This window comes from Ahaetulla prasina, chromosome 3 (assembly GCF_028640845.1).
Source record: "Ahaetulla prasina isolate Xishuangbanna chromosome 3, ASM2864084v1, whole genome shotgun sequence".
Lineage (NCBI taxonomy): Eukaryota > Metazoa > Chordata > Lepidosauria > Squamata > Colubridae > Ahaetulla > Ahaetulla prasina.
The window spans coordinates 52,719,049-52,731,616 of NC_080541.1; the positions used below are offsets into that span (position 1 = coordinate 52,719,049).

The 12,568-nt window shown below is 34.2% G+C and overlaps 1 protein-coding gene and 1 long non-coding RNA gene across 4 annotated transcripts in view; one reads left to right on the forward strand and one right to left on the reverse strand.

Moving 5' to 3' along the window:
* KLHL14 (kelch like family member 14) overlaps positions 1–12,568 on the forward strand; it is an 86,262-nt gene that overhangs the window by 47,762 nt on the left and 25,932 nt on the right. Inside the window, exon 4 of the mRNA XM_058179188.1 lies at positions 10,534–10,623. Coding sequence (XP_058035171.1) covers positions 10,534–10,623 — 90 coding nt within the window. The remainder of the gene's footprint in view (positions 1–10,533; positions 10,624–12,568) is intronic.
* The window catches only part of LOC131196408 (uncharacterized), a 148,018-nt gene that overhangs the window by 43,091 nt on the left and 92,359 nt on the right, over positions 1–12,568 (reverse strand). The window lies entirely within an intron of this gene.

Genomic DNA, 12,568 nt, shown 5'->3' on the forward strand with positions numbered 1-12,568 from the left:
AATGTTTTAACTTTGTTTCTAAATTTTGCTCATTTATACTGTATCCTGGGGTCCTGCTATGTTTCAGATTTGAGCTTCAAGAAATGCTTCCTGGGACCACAAACCTAGCAATCTATTGCAGGCGAGGGCACATTAGTTTGTTGTAGCACCTGTCATTCCAAACAATATTTTAGAGACTGACTTTTAAGTACTGCACAACCCAAGTTTACACCTGCAAGGGGTAGCACTCCTGTGACAACCTTTTATAACCTGGTGTCTTCATATGGATTGAATTTCAATTCCCCAAATTTCCAGCCTGCACAACCACTTTCAAGCAAATTGCTAGTGGCACTAGCAAGTGCTGTAATTTGCTGGCAAATTAAAAGCTTTCCCAACAGACGGCTATTGTTGGAGAACATCAGAAAATGATAGCAGGCAATTGGGAGTAGAGAGCTGCAGACACACTTTTTCATTAGAGGTCAGGCACAAAGTTAGAAGTACACAGTTCGTGGCTACTGTCCTCAAACCAGCTGCACATCTTTCAGTGCCGACATCAAATTCAGATTCTGTGCTCTTTTCTCATGTGGTCTCAAATAGAAACTGTAATGCTGCCTTTTGTAGCAGCACTTTTCACTACCTTATACACACATACCTGTAGCTTAACAGTGAGCATAACTGTCATGGTATTTTGGCAATGGTAAGGAAATTGATCCATTTAGAAATAGATGTTATAGATTTATAGACTGCGGTAGTTGTTCCCTTGAAATCCTGCTTTAAAGATGTTGTAATGCTAGCAAATGCACTTTCCAAGAACTGCACATCTATTTTTGGTTTATGCCCTTTTTTCCTTGCTACATATCCAGTTGTGACATGTATTGTTGGCATAATCTGTGTCATGCCTTTCTCTCTTCAGTTGTTATTTTAGTTCTATTTGTTTTTTGGAACATCTTGTATTCCTTGACGGAAGGAAGTTTTGTAAAAATAGGGTAAAGTGGCACTTTTATGCAACAGACGTTTGTAATTTCAGATATTCTTCAACATTGTGTCAAAGAAACCCCATTTCTTTAAGAAAAGGTATTGAAGCTACATTTATATATCATCTTTGAGGAGGAAGAGATGTGAAAAATTTGGATGCCATGGAGATGAAAGGTTCTATCATAGGTTATTATTCAGCAGCTTAGATTCAACTACTACCCTTGCCTGGGAAAACAATTTAATTTTTAGTGACTTTCTGAATATCAACAGGATGTGAACCATATGGATCTCTGGAGCCATCCACTTTCACAAAAGATAAGGGATACTTTCTAGATCCCAAGAGATGACAGTGTTTAATTGAAGGGATCTAAAGTGCACCCATTCTGCCTGAACTCACTAGATCAACGGTCAGAAACAATTGGAAAAGGGCTGTCCCTCAAACAATTAAGCTACATGCTACATAGAATAGAATAGAATAGAATAGAATAGAATAGAATAGAATAGAATAGAATAGAATAGAATAGAATAGAATAGAATTTTTTATTGGCCAAGTGTGATTGAACACACAAGGAAGTTGTCTTGATGCATACGCTCTCAGCGTACGTGAAAGAAAAAATATGTTCATCAAGAATCATAAAGTACAAAGTGCTTTATAGGTGCTAATCCACAACTTGAACTGCAAACAGAAGATAACCATAAGTAGTGCAGTTTGTGGAGCGGTAGCATCACATGAAATACTTGTGCTTCACATTTTGAATCAGCTATAGCTTGTAAATGGTCTTCCAGGACAGTCCCATATAGACCTCATTGCATTAGTCCATTTTTAAATTTTATTTTAAACCTTTATTGTTAAAAGAAAAGACTCATTGCATTAGTCCACTTATGTTCTTCATACAGGGTCCCATAAATATGAAGGATAATTTTAACTGGTCCAGGAACCTTTTATGTTCTCTGCATCTCTTTCATATCATATATAGAATCCAATGCATGGTTCTGCACTATGGAGAGCTGCTATAATTTGGATTTTTTTCCCCTTTGTCTTGGGTGAAAAAAATTAAGGTGAGTTCAGACATATGTGATATGTAGTGGGAAAATTGTATTCAGAAGAGGTGCTTCAAAATGTGCAGGAAAATGAACTCACTATCTATTTGTAGCTCACTAAATCAGCCATGTTTTTTTTCTACAATCATATGGCTGCTGTGGGGATGCTTCTGCAGTTTTGCAGTCTTATAAATGGACATGCTATGTATAGCTGTTTTAATAATTTGTAGACAGGTGCTGACAAATTTCAAACCAGCTTTTGTGAATCAGATCTAAAGTATTGCATAGTTTTAACAGCACTACAAATTTTGCTTAATGTAATATTATTTTTGTAAAATAAACTTTTCTATTTGTTTGAAAAAAAAAGGGTACCCTTTTTCAGAGTTGCAGTTTTATTTTCATGTGTTTAGTTAGTGGATTTTTTTAAAAGCGCAAAATTATTTTATTTAATTCATTAACTTTTGCAGTCTTACTATTCCAGCCATGTGTTTACAGTTTGATTTCAATCGTAAGAAAACAGAAAAAAATATAGCTAACTAACAGAGAAGCTGCAGGAACTTGTTTGAGATGTAATGCATGAGACAGCCATAAGGCAGCAAACAGAAGCAATTCTTTTTCTAGCACTGAAGTTTAGAATGAAAAACCAGATGTGTTTGGACTGCCAGAGAAATCAAGAACTGATTCACATCCAATTTGGCATAGGGTCTGAGACAAGAAAAGCAGATAATTAGGATTTAATGCTAAATTGAATCAATGGAAAGTGTAGGAGCTCAGTACTTATCAGGATCAGCACCAAATATACATGTTTCCTGTACAGTGCATTTGATTTCTTCCCTTCAAATTGAACAAGAGGAACAAACAAGAAGCTTACAGCTAGAAAGAAATCAGCAATGTCATTTTTGTTGCATTTCACTTCTTTGTTTTTGGTTGGCTGGAAATTCTGATTAATACAATAATTCAAATCATCTTGAGGTAGGCCATAGGCAGAAAGGCAGCTGTGAACCATCTAATAGTTTATTCTACAATTGCAATAGATGAGGGGATGACTAGTTTTAAAACAAAAAACAAGGTAGCAAAGATACTGCAACTATTATGATTAATTTGATAGGCTGACAGTGTAACCTCACATATGGCTACTCAAAAATAAGACTTGCTGGATCTGATGAACACTGAATCCAGCATGTCTAGGACTGCAGATCTTATTCCCCTGGAAATACATTCCATTGACTATTGTATGGATTACTTGTGAGTGTACCAGCATAGAATTTTGTGGAAATCATTTGAATCAGTGATTCATGATCTGCTCTTTTACAACTGGGTATAACAACTAACAATGTGTAGTATTTATAATTTGAAATGCTATTTTTCAAACTTTTGCATAATAGCACATGCTGCTACTTATTTGGGAAAAATACTACTTCCCTCATTGTACACACTCTATACACTGGCCTATATAGAATTGTTTTGAGTTTATTTCTGAACAATAATATTACATGTTTTAACAGAAAATAGTTTCCAAACAACGTTAGTATAAAAACATAGATTTGTTTAAAAAGAACCTATAGTTCTATGGAGTAGAATTAAGAGTTCATTCCTCCTTAGAATTTTCTGTTTTTCTATATATTTGCAGCTGAATATTTTCTGAGCTTCTCGTGGGTCTTTCTATTATACTGAGGAAGTTTGAGTGAATACATAACACCAAGGTTTAGTGCTTGTTTCATTTGTTTCATAAAGTTATTCTATACCAGTGTAAAAAAGTATTCACAATCTCTCTCACACACATATTTGTGCACATTCACACACACACACACGTTCATTGAATTCAATTAAAGGAATAATTCATGGCAGTTTTATGAGTACTTCATTAAACAATCAACCCTACCCTATTAGATATCGTTTCTTCATCACATGAAGTTCTCCCATATTATATCCTGCTATTAAAAAGTGAATGATACCTGTCAATCCAGAAAAGCTACTCATTTTTAAACTATGGAGTACCACTAGTCCACAGTCAGAGAAACAGTCTTGAAATGGAGAAGTTTTGAGAACATTGACTTTTTCCAAGAATCATTGTTGAGTCAAAACCATTCCAGCAAAACAGCATACAATAATCCATAAATCACAAAGCACACTAGAACATCATCCAAAAATCTGTAGTCCTTTCATCTTGGTTACATTTAGTGTTCATTGTTTTACCATAAGAAAAGTACTGAGCAATGGGAGAATAGGGAAAATCAAGGCAGAACGTATTGGTGCCAGTATTAAGTTGATAATATATGCTGAGGAAGTTGCTAGTATATCTTTTCATTCAACAATAATTTCTCCCCATTTTGATGAGTAAACCCAATTTTTCCCTCCATGTTCTAAAAAATCCTGTTTCAAGGACAGATAAAGAGGGAGATCTTACCAGGGAAAGGTGATAAAGAAAATCATTCTTTGTAGAAGCAGTGTCCTTCCACTGAGTAGAGAAGGACTTTTTAAAAAATATTTTTTCATCAATATATCCAGTTCATATGTCACAGTAAGCTGTAATGTTGGAATGGCCAATGAGGATTTGTGATATGATTAGTCAAACCTATCATAAGGTATGAACAAGAGATTTTATCTTTGTCCATCTGTGTAAAGCCAGAGAGCCAGGCCATTAATATATTTTTAAAAACCCCAACTTTGGTTTTCTTTAAGATAGGCAAAGGTACAGTACTGTTTCATGCTAAGCTTGGCAAAGCCACGGCTTGGAGATACAGCCAGTGTATATGTATTTTACTTTTAAAGTACCATCTTCCAAAAATAAAAAGGTTAATGTCTTTAGCATTTCCCACTTTTGTTATATTTCTTGCAAAGAAACCTCACATATGGCTACTCAAAAATAAGACTTGCTGGATCTGATGAACACTGAATCCAGCATGTCTAGGACTGCAGATCTTATTCCCCTGGAAATACATTCCATTGACTATTGTATGGATTACTTGTGAGTGTACCAGCATAGAATTTTGTGGAAATCATTTGAATCAGTGATTCATGATCTGCTCTTTTACAACTGGGTATAACAACTAACAATGTGTAGTATTTATAATTTGAAATGCTATTTTTCAAACTTTTGCATAATAGCACATGCTGCTACTTATTTGGGAAAAATACTACTTCCCTCATCGTACACACTCTATACACTGGCCTTTATAAAATTGTTTTGAGTTTATTTCTGAACAATAATATTACATGTTTTAACAGAAAATAGTTTCCAAACAACGTTAGTATAAAAACATAGATTTGTTTAAAAAGAACCTATAGTTCTATGGAGTAGAATTAAGAGTTCATTCCTCCTTAGAATTTTTGTTTTTCTATATATTTGCAGCTGAATATTTTCTGAGCTTCTCGTGGGTCTTTCTATTATACTGAGGAAGTTTGAGTGAATACATAACACCAAGGTTTAGTGCTTGTTTCATTTGTTTCATAAAGTTATTCTATACCAGTGTAAAAAAGTATTCACAATCTCTCTCACACACATATTTGTGCACATTCACACACACACACACACATGTTCATTGAATTCAATTAAAGGAATAATTCATGGCAGTTTTATGAGTACTTCATTAAACAATCAACCCTACCCTATTAGATATCGTTTCTTCATCACATGAAGTTCTCCCATATTATATCCTGCTATTAAAAAGTGAATGATACCTGTCAATCCAGAAAAGCTACTCATTTTTAAACTATGGAGTACCACTAGTCCACAGTCAGAGAAACAGTCTTGAAATGGAGAAGTTTTGAGAACATTGACTTTTTCCAAGAATCATTGTTGAGTCAAAACCATTCCAGCAAAACAGCATACAATAATCCATAAATCACAAAGCACACTAGAACATCATCCAAAAATCTGTAGTCCTTTCATCTTGGTTACATTTAGTGTTCATTGTTTTACCATAAGAAAAGTACTGAGCAATGGGAGAATAGGGAAAATCAAGGCAGAACGTATTGGTGCCAGTATTAAGTTGATAATATATGCTGAGGAAGTTGCTAGTATATCTTTTCATTCAACAATAATTTCTCCCCATTTTGATGAGTAAACCCAATTTTTCCCTCCATGTTCTAAAAAAAAATCCTGTTTCAAGGACAGATAAAGAGGGAGATCTTACCAGGGAAAGGTGATAAAGAAAATCATTCTTTGTAGAAGCAGTGTCCTTCCACTGAGTAGAGAAGGACTTTTTAAAAAATAATTTTTCATCAATATATCCAGTTCATATGTCACAGTAAGCTGTAATGTTGGAATGGCCAATGAGGATTTGTGATATGATTAGTCAAACCTATCATAAGGTATGAACAAGAGATTTTATCTTTGTCCATCTGTGTAAAGCCAGAGAGCCAGGCCATTAATATATTTTTAAAAACCCCAACTTTGGTTTTCTTTAAGATAGGCAAAGGTACAGTACTGTTTCATGCTAAGCTTGGCAAAGCCACGGCTTGGAGATACAGCCAGTGTATATGTATTTTACTTTTAAAGTACCATCTTCCAAAAATAAAAAGGTTAATGTCTTTAGCATTTCCCACTTTTGTTATATTTCTTGCAAAGAAACCTCACATGATATTCAAAAAAAGATGTGTATCCTTAAATTAGCTAGCAACTACATTAATGCTAATTTTTCTCCAGTTCTTTTGTAAACTTAGGATTTAGATAAGTACTTCATATTTCATATGTGACAGAGCACGTATTATTTCAAGTTGTGTTATCTTTTTTATTGGTTGGAATGCACCAACAGTAAATATAAGGTTGGAAGTAGCAGTTCAATAAATACGATGCAGTAGGCAAATATTTTTCCCTTTTGTTTTTTCCTGATTTTTGGCTGGATACTTTTCCTTCCCCCCCACTCACAAATTGGTTAAAGTTTATAGACAGAAACATATTCCTACAGTCCAACCAGTATACATAGTAGAAGGAGTAGAATTATTGGAAGAAATCAAGTTTGTCTTCATGTGGAAGAAGCTCATCATACAGTAGAATAAGATACTTTATATAATTCTAAATGGGTACTATTTAGCCCAATACTCACCTTTATTTTGAAACCTTGGGATTAAAAAACGATTGTCTTTAAATGTATTTTTTCATGTACTAAAAATTTTCCACTTTATTTATTGGTCTTTATTCTTTCACTTCACTTTTTGTTTAATAAAGCTGAGAGATCCTTTTCAAAGCTTTATAAACTCATGTTCTTAGATTTTTGAATCACTTTTGAAAGTGGCTCTATCCTACTTCCTTCTAGTAAAGTGACCTTTTTAAATGGAGAGAAGTGGGTTTAGATGACAGTCATGATAAATGCGGTCATGTTCACTCAATAAAATAAGGCCCAGTGCATTTGAGGATAAATCAGTGAAATGTACAGCCCCACCTGTCTGTCTCCATCATTCATTTCCACTGTCACTTTCACAGTGGCTGATGGATCACAGTTGCTGTAAAATTAGACAGCCTTTAATCTCATTTCATCCTGATTAGCTTCTCTTTACCCTTTCCCTCTAACTCACTGACTGACACGCTAAAAACTCACACTGGGCTGTGTTTGAGCGTGGCGTTCAAACTTCTTTTCAAATCCCTTTTTGGAGGGGAAAATAGGTACTCACCTGAGCTGAAATGAAATGCAAAGATGAGTGAGCCTGAGACTCATATTAAAATAAATCAGCAAAGCAGAAGACAGTATACAATTAATGAAAGAGATGGTTTGCATCACTAGACTGCAGACTGGCCTGTACATTGTATTATTTACACCCATGAATTCTTAGTGAATTGTTGTAAGATTAGTTGAAAGGTGTTGTGGAGCAAGAGGAATGTCTCAGCAATACAAAAAAAAATTAAGTTACGTCCTCCAAAATTCAGCCATATGTGTTGCGTAGTTCAGATGGATTTTTTTGGCATGCATATTCGTATATCTTACACCGTTATATAGACTTTCATCCTCTTTTCCATTGTTCTGCTTAAATATTGTAATTCTATTCAGTGTTCTACCTGTATTTGAACTGAAATGTAGAGAATTGTACTATCATCTTCATAAATTACATTTCAGACTACTTCTTCTTTTTTAGTTGACATTCTTGGACTTTCCTTTCTTTGCTTATTACTTTAGAGTTTGAAATGACACAAAATCATAATACTGAGACTGTTGTAGGTTTTTCAGTCTCTGCTCTGATAAGTTGTTTGCCTTACGTTTGCATTTCACTGCATATCAACAGACATGCTCAATAGCATGAAAATACTTCAACCACTAAAATATAACACAGTGTGATGTACTATAATTAGATGCACATGTAGTTTGCCTCCTACCTAAGAACACTGAATTTAAGGGTAGTACAATAGATTGCATTAACAGATAATTGGCATTGTTTGAAATTTAAAGCTCATTCATAGGCCCAACCATTTCAGATGCATGGTTTTTCAGTGTAGCATCACATCATTTTAATAAGGCTCATGGATATGCTGTTGAAGGGCACTGCAGTATAACATCAACCAAAAACACAACTGGAGTTCAGTGAGTTTCACTTGAATAAGTATTTTTTTAAAAATCAATTCCTAAGAAGATACAATTGACTTGTCATTTGTCACAAATTAAAACAAAATAGCATATTAATAGTATTTGTTGCTTGTAAGATATACAGTACCACCAATATATAATGTTAATTAATGCATTTTTACTAAACTTCTCTCCTATCAGTTGCTTTTGCTTAGACAGCTGCATGAGCACAGACTATGAAAATGATATTTGACCTTTACTGGAAACTAAATATGCACCTTGCTTATTCATCATTGCTTTAGAAAAAAAAATCAGTAAGAAGCTTAAATGGGACTACTTGATCTTTAAGAAAATGTGTCCTACACAAGGAAGCTGCACATATTTCTTATTGTTATTTGCATATGCTACATTCAAGTGCATTGAGAAAAATAAAAGATAATAAAACAAATGAAATGAGAGATATATCACCCAAAATAATTCAAGTGTGAGATAGGCTGCCTCTTTTTTTTGGCACTGGCAAAACAGCACAAAGTAAGAGCTGGCCCTGAGTCATATTGATTTCCCACTGCACTGGTTTCCTAAGTGCTCTATTGATCCGTGTCAAGCAATAAGTTCCCTGCCTATACATGCACATCACCTCCCCATTTGTCCTCACCTAGATTTAAGGTGCCCATATGATGAGCAGAACAAGGACATTATTTTTCCTACTGGTGACACCCAGCCAGAACTGCTGCATGTGGTACAATTTAGCTGTGTGAGTATGCATTTCAACCTATGATGTTTAATACTGTCACATACCACAAAGCAATTCATTTTATGGCATTAATGCTGTATTTTTTTCCTAGTACCTCGGAAACCTTAGGGAAAACATATCAGAAAAAAGGACTGTCCCGTTTTTCTCCCCTTCATAGTTACAACTTCACCACAACAGTTTTTAAAGGAATGTTGTTCTTTCAACAAAGGGATTCCTGATTCAGTGGATGGAAAATGTTTGATTGTGCTGCTAATGACATTGTACAGGAAATTAAGCATATACATTTGGAGGAGGCATTAAATCAGCAGGACCTTAATTTAAAAACTGAAAACTATATGGAAATGCAGCGTGCTTATTGCTGTGTGAGAGAAAGCTATTGAATAGTTTGAAGTTTTGATGTGGAAATGTTGCCTACAGACTGAATTTTGGCTGAGAATATTTTTTTTAACATTTTGTAAATCTATTTTTTTTAAAAAATAATATTTATTATATGATTACAGAGCACTGTATAACTATTGCAATTTCTATTTTGTAGGGTACAGTTTATATACAGTGTTTATTGTAATTTGTTGTTAGCAAGCTAAACTTTGTCCAGAGTGGATGCTAAAACTGCCTCAGTCCAAAATCTAGTTGATAATGCTATTGAAACTGGCTGTGCATGCTAATGAGGCCTTCCCATGCTTTGGGAAGCTACTGTGACAGCTCATTCAAATCACAGAGTGCCGGAAATTGTTACAAACTTCTCTGAGCTCTTTTGTTTTGAGATATCAATTATGCTGGAGTTTTCCAAGGCTCTGTATTGCTAACGAAGTTGCTTTCAGTTGCAGATACAGGACAAAATGTTCTTATCAGAACAGTAGGCAGATATGACCTTATAACCATCTAAACAGGTTATAATGATTGATTCACAGCAGGTTTTAGATCATTTTCCTGGGACTAAAAAATGAGAGTCTAAATGAAGGCAAATATAGGTGTCCCAGACTAATGTTGCAGGATCCAATCTGGGTCGGTCACTGGGACAGAAGTTTTTTCTTCCAAGCTTTTTGTCCTATGCTGGAGTCCATCTTCAGGGAACTTTTCTCTAACAGCATACACTCTGCTAGAGAGAAGTTCCTGGAGAATGGACTCCAGAACAAGTCCGAAAGTTTGGAAGACGAAACCTCTGGCCCTGGTGACCGACCCAGATTGAATTCTAAATTTGAACTTCCCTGAAATCCTCAGAATAACCACACTATTAAACCTACTGTTGAAATGCACCTTAATAAAATGAATCTGCTTTATTCACAGTTATGCCATACAATAGTGCCCATCACTGTGTTGTGGAAGTAGAAAATTTCTTGTTCGTTCTGGGAGGAGAAGATCAGTGGAATCCTAATGGTATGTATGCAATAATTTGTTGAACTATGAAGAAATACATAAATAACATCCTCCACACAAATAACTAACGGGTAGGAAATCCATGAATTGCTACTTATATATGAAATAGCAATATGTAAATGTTCCTTCTTTTTTATGAGTTGATTTGCCCCATCTCACACTCTAATCTCATTGGATCGGAACAGCAGATTGTTTAATATTTGTTTTTTTGCTAAAAAAAAAAACCCTCAGAAAACACTGAAGGAAAGATTAGGAACCTACAAGCAATCTTGAGCAATTATCTTGGGCTTCAGATTATATACCAATGATTTAGGCTGTGATTTAAAATCCATTTATGGCAATAAAGTCTCAACTTTGAATCATTGTCCAATATTACACAGTTGTATAAGAACAAATTATAACACAGAGTTCTAATTATCAAATTAGAACACAAGTTTTTGAGGCCTATTAAAACATTTAAGGTGTATTCTTCAAAATCTATTCATGCATAAAGAGGGTCCATAACACATGCATTTTTATAGATCCAGTTGCAGTTATGGCAGAAACATATGCATACATTTTACACATTCAAAACCGAATATATATGCTAATATGAAGCTCAAAAGTGATGTATTAGAAGGATAGTCTCTTAAAATAGCTATGTAAACTAAGCCATACACATATATGTCTAACAAAAGAGATTTTAAGCAACAAGCTTCTGTATTTCAAAAGAAATCTTACTCCAAATCACTTTTTTAATTCAACAATCAAGCCCTTCCTCTTTAGCAGAATACTTCTACCTTATGATGAGAGAATGGAAACTGGAAACTAATTTCCTGAGTTGCCCCTCTGATTACAGTTACATCACTGATTTCGGATTTCAGTATATTTAGTATTCACTCATAATCTCTAAAATGTTTGAATAGTTATTTCTTAATTAAGACATTTGGTGAGAAAAGTTGTATCAACGTTTTTTGGTACCATTATATTTCTTGTGTTTCCATTATTCACTTTTTTTCCTAGTGCCAATTAATATGATCATGTAAAATGGGTATGCATTCACATTCTCAAATGCCTTCAAATTTTTCTGGTACTCTTGTATCTCTAGTCTTATCAGCGATTTACATAATGATTATGGTAAGGGCTTTTTAACGAGATTACTTTATAAATTTTCTGTGGAGAGAAATGAAATCATTTAACAGGCTTCTGAACAAAGCAAAAGAACAATATGCCTTGCAAAATTTAGAATATTGTCAAGACATCATTGAAAGGCTCATACATAAAGGCAGAGTTGCAGCTGTAGCAGTCTGTGTAACATAGATAATTATGACTTAGAAAGTATAAAACAGCTTGCAGGTACACATTTTCACTTCAAAATGCCAGAAGATCCAGCTGAAATTACGTATACTGCATATATTTTATTTGAAAAGCCCATTGCAGCATCTGTGCTAAACCAAACTGTATTAAAGCATTACATCTGTTCATTTCTTTACAAAGTAAGCTAAGCAATCTTCTCTAATAGCATTATTTCAATAGTTCTAAAAAATATTTATTTAAGTCAGTGTTCTGGAAAAAATAACTTTTGCAGTCTGTTCTTAACAAGCTATTCTATAAAAAGATTGCAGATAATTTATTTATAGAAGTTTATGCTATAGAGCTTACCTGAAGGTTGATGTTATTGAATTTCTTCAACCAAAAAAATGAGCAATCATCTACATTAGACTAGTTGGATGGTAGGTCTCCCCAACTGCTACACTAAATTCAGAAGGATAATTTCTGAGCTATTTCACTCAAATTGAAATTGTTGGTTTTGTTTTTTGCTAGTTTATTTATTTATGTAGCCACTCATCTCAAGTACATAACTCTAGGAGGCTCATAACATTAGAACCAAAATATATACAAATATTAAACTCAATCAAGAAATAAAATACACAATACTCAAAGAACCATAGGATCATGACCAAGA